Raw genomic sequence first — 9,825 nt, 5'->3', positions numbered from 1 at the left:
AGGGAAAGGAGTAGGAGTGGCAAGAACAGACCCTTGTTGCTTGGAGAGCCTTTGAGGGAACATCTAAGGCCAGAAAGTCAGGTGCTCAGACGGAGGTGGCCTGTGCACTGTAGGGCCAAGAGAGACGTTCTTCTCGGTCACCTAAACACGAGTTTCTTCCCCTCTTCCTTACCTCATTCATCCAGAGTGGATGCATCGCTGCCCCAGCTCTCCACCCTCACCGAGAATAACTAGCTCCTGTCACGTAGACAACACAAGCCATAACCAGAACAAAGGAAACGGGCTGCAGTGTCCCCACCTCCTCCCCTGCTCACCGCCCCCACCAACCTCCAGTTTTGCTAGGGATCTGGGCTGACCTATAGGTTTCTAGACAAAGAGCAGTGATGTTCTCACAGCTTCCTCCACCATTCTGCTAGGACCAAGCCTTTGAAGCAAAATCCATCAAAGCCTCATCCCCACGACTGAGAAAATATGGCCCTATGAGTTCTGTGTTCTCTTTCCCATTCGAGCCATCTTATCAGCTAAGAGCATTTAGAGCAAGAGTTGGCATTCATGGCAAGGGTGTGTGTTACAGATGCCTTGTATGGTTAGGGGTTCTTTGGTAGGGAATAAAGTTTACTTCTTTTTAACTCTATTTTTCATTTCACACAGCCCCGTACATAGGATCAGTAACAGCTTTAGAAGCCACTATGAAAGACTGTTTTTCTCTGTTGTTATATGCATTAGACTAAACATGAACAAGGAGACAGAACACTGGGGAGAGAGGTTTGGAGATGAGTGCACTGTTAATCTCCTGACTGGTCCAACCTGATTTCCGTGCTCAGCATGGTAGACCCTGGGTGGGAGACAGCTCGGTCATGTGGACAGCAATGATGACACATCAAGGGGCGTGGAGTTCTGTGGGCCTTTCTTCCTTGACGTTTATCTCTTCTATTTAGAGGGTGACCACCTAGTATTTTTTAAAGGGAATAAAATGTGGCCTAGATAGAGGAGAAATTATTAAGACTTATTCTTCTGAAAGAGCTCAAAAGATTCTTTGTGATTATTATCTCCACAGGGAAACAAACATTGGACAAAATACAACCAGATTCAAACGGCTTATCCTATGGAACTTTGCCTGATGGAAGTGACTCCACAAAGAGCCCAAGTGGAGAGAAGAAAGAGGTCTGAAATGCCGAGAGGGATGGCTGCTGGCCTGTTATTCGATACCACCTTTTAAAAAATTGCACATGTTCAATTTGTGTCAGCAGCTATTTTATGCTGACATGTGCTCCCATTTGTTTCAGAGTCCTTTACCCCACCTCCATGTCTATGGACTATCAGGGCCTTACTAAGCTTTGACAGTCTAATGTTTTCATGGAATGTGATTTGAAGTGTTCCCCACACCCTGGACCTCTCCCTAGTGATCATCGAACTGGCTAGATCTTAATTAGAGCCTGGCTGCCCAAGCAGGAATGTCACACAAAAATGTGCGTTCACGATTTGGCTGCAGAACACATCGGTTGCTTTTCCCATACAGCTTGCAAGGTCAGTTGCTTTGTTTTAAAGGGACACTTTAGCCCCACCACCTCGCTCCTAAACCAAAGGTTTGAGAGCCTTCATTTTTCCTGAGACATCTTTTATGAACCTCCCCCAAAACATTTCACCTTCCTATTCCCAAATTGAGTGGTGAATCATCTTTTCTGAAAACTAGGCCTATCACAAATATCCTTTGAAAATTAAGGGTGTCTTTAAATTAGAATTTACACCCCATTCTATGATGGGGTATACCGAAATCAAAAGACCTTGACTGGTGGACTTTTTTAAGCTTAAGAAAGGAAAAATTTAAGAATTAGTACCAATTTTTTAAATAAAAATGTAATAGAATGGTGACGTTTTCTTCAGCTGTATGATCCTATTATACTTGAATTGAAACTGAAGACAAACTTCATATACTATGCCTTTATTTGTTGAGATCTTATAATTTATCAAGTGGGTTTTTATGTTTTAACTTTGAACACGTCTCAAAGATCATATTTAAATTCTTAGTGATATTTTCACTAACACTCTGTTTCTTCCTCAAGGCATTACTTCAAGCTTTAGAATAAAATTCTTCTAGGTAAAAGAACAGTTATGATTAGAGAACTGGATTTCAGCCTTTTTAAATCTGTAGACATAGAACAGAGCCAAGGGGGTCCAACCTAAGTCAAGGGAGGAAACTCAGGTGCTACCATACCCTGAATGGCTCTTCCGCTGCCATGGTGACATAGCTACTAAGGTACATTTGCAGGTAGAGTCCATAATCATATCTGTTATTATTTATGATCTCCTAATATTTAAATGAGAAGAAAAGAGCTAGCTTTCATGATCACCAACACCAAATAATAAGCCCCATCCTTAATGACATTTCAAAACCTTCAGATCACTTCTGACAGGCCAGTCCAATATTATTCCAGCTAATTGTCTTGCATTTGTTTGGTTGTTTAACTCAGAACTATTGAAACTATAGTCTTAACTGCTTTGGGTCTTTTATCTTTGTTCTTTGTCATGACCTGCATTCCTGACCAGACCAACCAAACTGGCCCACAAAGGTGAGATTCAAATCCATCACCAATGTATGAATAATAACCTAGAGCCCATGTCTGGCTTTTGAACTCCTGGTAACAATTCCTGCCATTGTGGAAAGTATCCCATTAATTCAAATAACATAGTCATATAATTTATGGCATGTTTTACTGAACTTGGTCCAACATGTTGGCATTGGAAGGCTCAGCTAAGAAATGTGTCTGGTGTCTTAAACTACAGATTTCTGGTGACTCTTAAAACTGGTTTCAAAGATTTGGGAAGTAATTAGACAGAAGAGTTTTACTTGAAGTGGGACTATATTTATAGCTATAGCACGTGGTTTTGCACGTTGTAGAATTTTGCACAGAGACAAGCATGATGCCAATACTTTAGTGGTCGCCAACATTTGCATCTTTTAAAAGTTGTAAGAAATGACATTGACATGCACATTTGCACAATCCAGCAATGCTTCAGGAGTTTAGGTAACACATAAAATATATTCAGACCTAATTTTACTTTCCATATTGCGTCTCCAAAGTAAGGTGAATAGGAGATTTACTTGTACTGACTTGTAAAGATTTTTTAAATTACACACTGCACGACAACAACCAAAGCCAACCCTGTCCTTCTCTTGGCATTGTGAGTTGGGGACCTTTAGCCAACACTTGACTCATCTGACTGTCTAGACCAGGGGGTCTGCAAACTCTTCCTGTAACGACACAGAGAGTAAATATTTGGGGGTTTGTTGGCCATACAGTGTCTGTGGCAACCACTCAACTCTGCCATTGTAGCATGAAAGCAGCCATAGACAGTATATAAACAAATGAACGTGGCTGGTGTCAGTAAAATTTTATTTACAGAAGGAGGTGGCCAGTTGGTGGGCTATAGTGTTCCAACCCTTGGTCTAGACCCCTCTGCCCTTGCCATGCTGCTTCTTCCTTATTTCTTGGGCATTCAAGAGTTTAAAAAACAAACTGGATACAATGGGAGCGTTAGCCGTGTCTTGATATTTACATTAGGATCTTGTTGTTTACGTAAGATACAAATGAAAGCAATGAGTTCATCATTGGTGCCCAAATTCTTCTCTGTTGAAGGTAGCAGTTCTTTTATGAGCACCACTAACTGTATCAGAAGGGCCTCTCCAATCCCACACTCTTAAGTGGATAATTGCCTCAGAAATGAGTAGCAGTTACCTCTCATGTAGCAGATTAAAGCAGAGGTCCTTACCATCTGATTGTTATCAGTTTAAGTGCTTGCTTACCCTGTAACTATACTACTTTCGTCACCAGAATCACTTGAAAAAAATATAATAAAAAAACGTCTCAAGCAGTGATTCCAGAATGTAGTTTTCAACCCCCCAACCCATTCCCACAAGCTCCTGGAGATTCAAGTTTGTGGCAGAGAAAGAAAGGGAAGAGACAGATTTCATAGATTAGTGCAATTTCAGTGCTATTGAAGAATAATGGTGATAATGTGTAAGTCTGGCTCCAGAAGAAGCAGGTGCAATGGTGGACATGGCTCAAATGGATAGAAGCATTGAGCCAAATTCCTGAAGCCAAGAACCTCCTTATGCTCCTTGTTTCAAAGCACACGGCTCATCCAGGGGTGGTGACTATATACACTCGGCCACACCGAAGGCTGCCTCCCGCTTGCCAATTTAATAGTGATATTATGGACGTAAATATAACCAGTTATTAAAATGAACCTTTCCAACACCCTTCCAGACTGCTTTATTTAAATTCCAAGGCTGGTTATAGAGCAGTCCCTGAACTGGGCAACTGCAAACCTAATGCACATGTCTGGCACCAGCCAATATGAGTGCTTTAGTGAGGTTGCTAGATAAACACCACACAGTTTGAACTTTTAGAACAAGATCTCAGAATTGAACCCAACATGACTGTGTGGGGAATTTAGAAGCTGCTTCTAATTGTTAGACCCATCAACCGTCTGGCTCTTATTATGGCCACATCTTGAAGTAAAAAAATAAAATTCCACATATATGTGGTTTCCATGCAAATATAGACCAGTCTTGGGCTATTAAATGTAGTGTTTTAGTAATTGTGGTAAATGCAGGGAAGAACCTTCCCACCCAGGAATTCTTGAGTCTCTCCCCTTTCTCACCAGCCTCAGGGTACCACACAACATGCTGTCCTGTGCCAGGAGAGCAAATCAGTTACAGGAGCTGTGGCCCATCCAAGGAAACATTTTTTTTTTTTTTTGGCTACAAAGGGAGGAAACTCCGCCTTCAGTGTCGGTCCTTATTGAGAGTTAATGAGTCCCAACCGCAATGTAAAAGGGGAATATCAATCCCAATATCAAATAAATGTGGTGTTTTGGGGTGCACGCAGCTGGAGTTTCACAGAGTTCCAGGCAAGATGCAAGATAGTCTCCGTGTTCCAGGAAAGAATCTGCTTCCCAGGGAGCTGGCAAATGCATAACGGAGAAGGAGCCCGTCCATTCCTGAAGGACCAGCATGCATGGACACAAGCCACTTTGCACATTTGAGCTGCTGCTATCCAGACGCAAGCTAATCCTTCCAGCATGCACGCATCCTGCTTTTGGAGCCTCTTCCTTCATGGTTCTAATTTGAAAACCAGCCTCGAAAATTTTCTGAGTCTTGGGCTCTACTCCTTCTGTCCAAAGCACCTCACCTAAATCTTCTAAATGCTAAACTAAAGGAAATGAATCAGTTCAGGAACTTTTGATCTAGGGACTTGAAGCTTGAATTGCCTGCCTGGTTATAGACACTAACCCAATTACCACATGCCTCAACAGCAAATACGCATTAATGTACTCAAACATAATTGATCACATACTATTTTCAATGTAATATGTTTAAAGTTATTAGAAATATAAAAACAAATTAGACATGAAGACTAGCTCTTCAGGAACTTACTGTCTGGTCAGAGAACCGATAGCTTTCATCTGTTGAGCCCTTACTGTGTAAGTCTTTTACTTCTGCCGTTCATTTAGTCCTTATAATCTCTCTCTCTCTCTCTCTCTCTCTCTCTCTCAGGGAGGTCACTATCTCTACTTTACAGATTTAAAAACCAGGGCAAGAGGCAGGGCAGGGACTAGGGTAAGACAAGAGAGGCACCTATGGCACAAAATGTAAGGAAGCTCATGGGAATCTCACCCTCATGGTAGAGAGAGGGCCAACCCTGCACTTGCAGGCCCTGTGAATAAGGGCCCCCTTAAATTGTGTACCCCAGGCGCCTCACTGCGTCCTGACGCTGGCAAGAGGAGTTAGATAACTTGACAAGTGCCATTCAGCTGGCAGGTGGCAGAGCTGGGACACCTCTGCAACCCACACTCTTACCACTAGTACCAAAATATCTAAACCGCACAGTAGAATGTCAAAGGGCCTTAAGAGTCTCGAATAAAGGGCATGGGAGCCCAAAAGGGAGAAGGGTCACTTTTGGCTAGGTGACAGTCTTCAAGGGAATTGGGGATTGTAGTGGATCAAATGGGGCCCCCAACCCCAAAAAGATACGTCCACCTCCTAACTCCTAGAACCTATGAATGTGAGCTTACTTGAGGAAAGGATCTTTGCAGATGTAATTAAATTAAGAATTTTGAGATGATATCATCCCAGATTACCTGGGTGGTCCCTAAATCTAAAGACGAGCATCCTTGTAAGAAACAGAAAAGACACAAACACCCAAAGGAGAAAGCCACATGAAGACAGAGACAGAGCGTACAGCGTGAAGCCACAAGCCAAGGAACGCTCAGAGCCTCCAGAAACCGGAGGAGGTGAGGAAGTATTCTCCCCTGGAGCCTTTGAAGGGAGCACAGCCCTGCTGACACCTGGACTTCAGTTCCGGCCTCTAGAACTGTGGGAATATACTTCTGTTGTTTTAAGCCACCCACTGGTAATTTGTTGGGACAACCACAGGAAAGGAACACAGGTATTGAGCTGGCCTTTGAGGCACGTATAGAATTCGGACATTAGAGGAAAACCTGTGAGCAAAAGAGAAGCTGAATAGCTCAAAGCAAGCTTGGGAAACATCTGGAACGCGGGTCACATGAAGAGGAAGACAGATTGATAGGACTAGAAAGGCAGCTCAGAAGGCCTTGAGGGGCCAGCTCTGATAGAGACGTGAGAATCTGGACTTGATTTGAGAAGTAAATTGATGGCACTAACTTCATTTCTGGGGGTGTGGGGTGGACCTAAGGACATCGTCGGTGTCTTTTCAAAAGCTCACCTATCAGAATTTAAAGACATTTCCCCTGTATCTTTCTTAGTCATTCACGAGTGATATCAGATGGCATAATAAACATTCAAGAAATAATGATCAAATTCATGTTTTGCGTTTGTGGCACCTCAGGTCCTATGAGAAATGACCAAGTGCAGCAGGGTCGTAGGCTAGACAGTGACCACTGAGATGGCCTGTGGGCACAAAAGCTGTGCCCAGAGGAGGATGAGCCGTGTCAACCAGAGCTGCGCCCTCCAGAACCTGAATTGGGAGACGTGGAGAAAGCCAAGGAGTTAGGAGTGGGAGCTGAAGCTGGAAGGCTCCCTAGAAAGGTGTGAAGGTAGAATGACACCTAAGGGCCATGAGCAAGCCCCGGTTATTAGTAAATTAAAGTTATAGGGGAGAGGGAATCGTGGAGTAAAAGAGCTAAAAGCCAAATCTGCTAGCAGAGGAAGGCAAGTAAGCAGATCCTGCAAGAGAAGCAGAGACTCAAGAGGGGCTGACCAAGAGAAAGCCAAGGCGCAGGCCTGTGTCGGGAAGGCCCAGGTGTGTTGAGGCTCACCTCCGCTCATGAGCACAGTTACACACCAGCCAAGCCCTTCCCAGCTGGCTGCAGAGCACATCTGTGCCCGGCCACCACCAGAACCTGACTTTCCCAGGGCTCATTGAGTTTCCAAAAGACATGCGTTAGATGGAGCTGCTGGCACAGAAAGGGAAAGGATGAGCCCACTGGAGAAATGCTTCGTGAAAACCAAGAGGACATTCTTTCGAGTATTCAAATCATAATGCAGACCCGTTCAATGGGAGTCTTCGGACAGGAGGCAGAAGAAGGTGGGCCCAAGAAAATGACCTGAAGTCCCTGGTAGATCCCAGGCTTGATGACATCATAACTTTGTTTTTTGTTTTTATTTATCTATTTTTGGCTGCGCTGGGTCTTCGTTGCTGCGCGCGGGCTTTTCTCTAGTTGCGGAGAATGGGGACTGTTCGTTGCGGTGCGCGGGCTTCTCACTGCGGTGGCTTCTCTTGTTGCAGAGCACGGGCTCTAGGCACATGGGCTTCAGTAGTTGTGGCACATGGGCTCAGTAGTTGCGGCTCGCAGGCTCTAGAGCGCAGGCTCAGGAGTTGTGGCGCACGGGCTCAGCTGTTCCGTGGCATGTGGGATCTTCCCGGACCAGGGATCGAACCCGTGTCCCCTGCATCGGCAGGCGGATTCTTAACCACTGCGCCACAGGGAAGCTCCCCCTGTTGTTTTTTTAAAGGTGTAGTAATCCTGAAACGTGGTGATTTAAGGATGTCCGAGGCGTCTGCTGAGTGAGAGAGGGGCTGAAGAAAGGGATGCCGTGGGGAGCTGGAGACACACGTGAAGCCGTCTCAACGTGGAGAGAGAGATCAGTCACCCCCAGTCACATGATAAGGGAAAAAACCAGGGAGCTCAACCACGAAAGAGCCCTTTAAATACCTAATTCCTCGACTCTGTCTCCAGGGCCTGCAGATCTGAGCAGGTGGGCCTTAGGGCAGAACCCCGCAATGCACCACCCACCCCCGGCCCAGCACACCCCCCAGCCCACCGCAGCCCCGTATCTGGCCGTACCCCTAGGCCAAGTTCGCTCTGCCTCCAGGAACAGTTCGGGGGTCCTCACAGACCTCGCGGCCACGGCCATCCTCTCCCGGTGGCGTGGCCTCCTCCGCTGTCAGCCCCGGAGATGGTGTCCGGCCAGGAGCGGGGCAGACCCTTGTCAGCGGCTGACGGGAAGCAGGCTGCTGCAGAGAGGACAGAAGCCTGTCACGGGCGCAGGCGCTCTCCTCTGCCTCCCGCGGGTCTTCTCTAAAGCAAACCACCTGCTTCCTGCCAGGCCGAGCCTTCCAAGGTCGCCGCAAAGGAGAACCGGGTCCAAACCAGCGGCAGAGGAACCTTAGCCTTGGCACTGTCTCTGCTTCTATTTGTTGGGCACTCAGAAGTCTGCGGAATGCAGACTCATTTTCCACTGAAACGAGGGAAAGTAAAGACAGCACCAAATAAAAATAGATTCCTGGCGTTTCCTGTTTACTCAGCACTGCTGCTCTCAGCCCGGGCCAGGGGCCCTGCTGGACATCTGGGCACGGAGCCCCCTCCAAAGAACACTGAAAGTGAGGAGTTTTTTTTCCTCCCTTGTTGCCATTTCCCTTCCTTTAGTTGCACGTATGTTTATTTTGGGGGGTTGCCCGGTCCATTGCCAAATCTCCCTTTTCTCTCCCTGTTTAGAGGGATGCCAATTGCTGGGTGCTTGTCTGCCTCTGATGCCCCATTTTCCTGTTTAGAAAGCAGAGCTCTTTTTCCCTGGCCTGCTGGGCCCAGAGGGAAGATGTGGAAGAAAGAGCAGATGACACATGTAAAGGGACAGCAGAAAGAGGGGATTTGAGATCTGGCACCACCAAGGCCCTACATCCTCCTTCAGAAGAATGCTCCCGAGACAGTGGAGTCAACAGCAAAGGCGCAGGTGACCAGATGGGAAAAGCTAGTCCAGATGTGGCTGGAGCAGAAGCGCCCAGACGTCAGGCCGAACACATGTGCGACTTGAGTCTTTTCTGGAAACCACGGGGACATCAAGTACGTGTGGAGAGAAGGTCTGACTGGTGAAGCAGCCACCCCCGGGTGGGCCTGGGGTGACGGGTCTCTGCTGTGAATTGGTATTTGGCCCCTTGATGCAGCCCACTTGCTGAAAATGTTTTCTCCGTCCAAAAGCAGTGAGAGCAGCCCCACTGTCCTGGCTGATTTTTGCACCACAACAATAAAGTTAATAATGGAAAAAACATTTATCCCACGGCCAGGGACACTCCGCAAGCAGCGCATTGAATCTCCAACCTATCAACAGAAATTGCTGAGAGCGAACCGAAGCTTGTTAACTGATTCTTATGAATGATTGAAACAGCAAAGCAGATTTATTTAATTTCCATAATTTAAAAATTGACAATTACACAAATATCTTCCTAAAACCATCAGGATGAAAACCATCCTGTTCTTGAGAAGTGAATTGAAGCTACAAAAAACCAAACCAACATGCTACTGCAGGGGACTGTCATGGGCTGAACTGTGTCCCCCCCCCCC

The 9,825-nt window shown here is 46.0% G+C and overlaps 1 protein-coding gene across 1 annotated transcript in view; it reads left to right on the top strand.

Moving 5' to 3' along the window:
* NIPAL2 (NIPA like domain containing 2) overlaps positions 1-1,170 on the top strand; it is a 72,225-nt gene extending 71,055 nt beyond the window's left edge. Inside the window, exon 11 of the mRNA XM_007457160.1 lies at positions 1,058-1,170. Coding sequence (XP_007457222.1) covers positions 1,058-1,170 — 113 coding nt within the window. The remainder of the gene's footprint in view (positions 1-1,057) is intronic.
* The last annotated feature ends 8,655 nt before the right edge of the window (positions 1,171-9,825 follow it).

This window comes from Lipotes vexillifer, unplaced genomic scaffold, assembly GCF_000442215.2.
Source record: "Lipotes vexillifer unplaced genomic scaffold, Lipotes_vexillifer_v1.1 scaffold376, whole genome shotgun sequence".
NCBI lineage: Eukaryota > Metazoa > Chordata > Mammalia > Artiodactyla > Lipotidae > Lipotes > Lipotes vexillifer.
The sequence above is the reverse complement of the archived record's forward strand: the minus strand, read 5'-3'. Positions and strand labels throughout refer to the sequence as shown.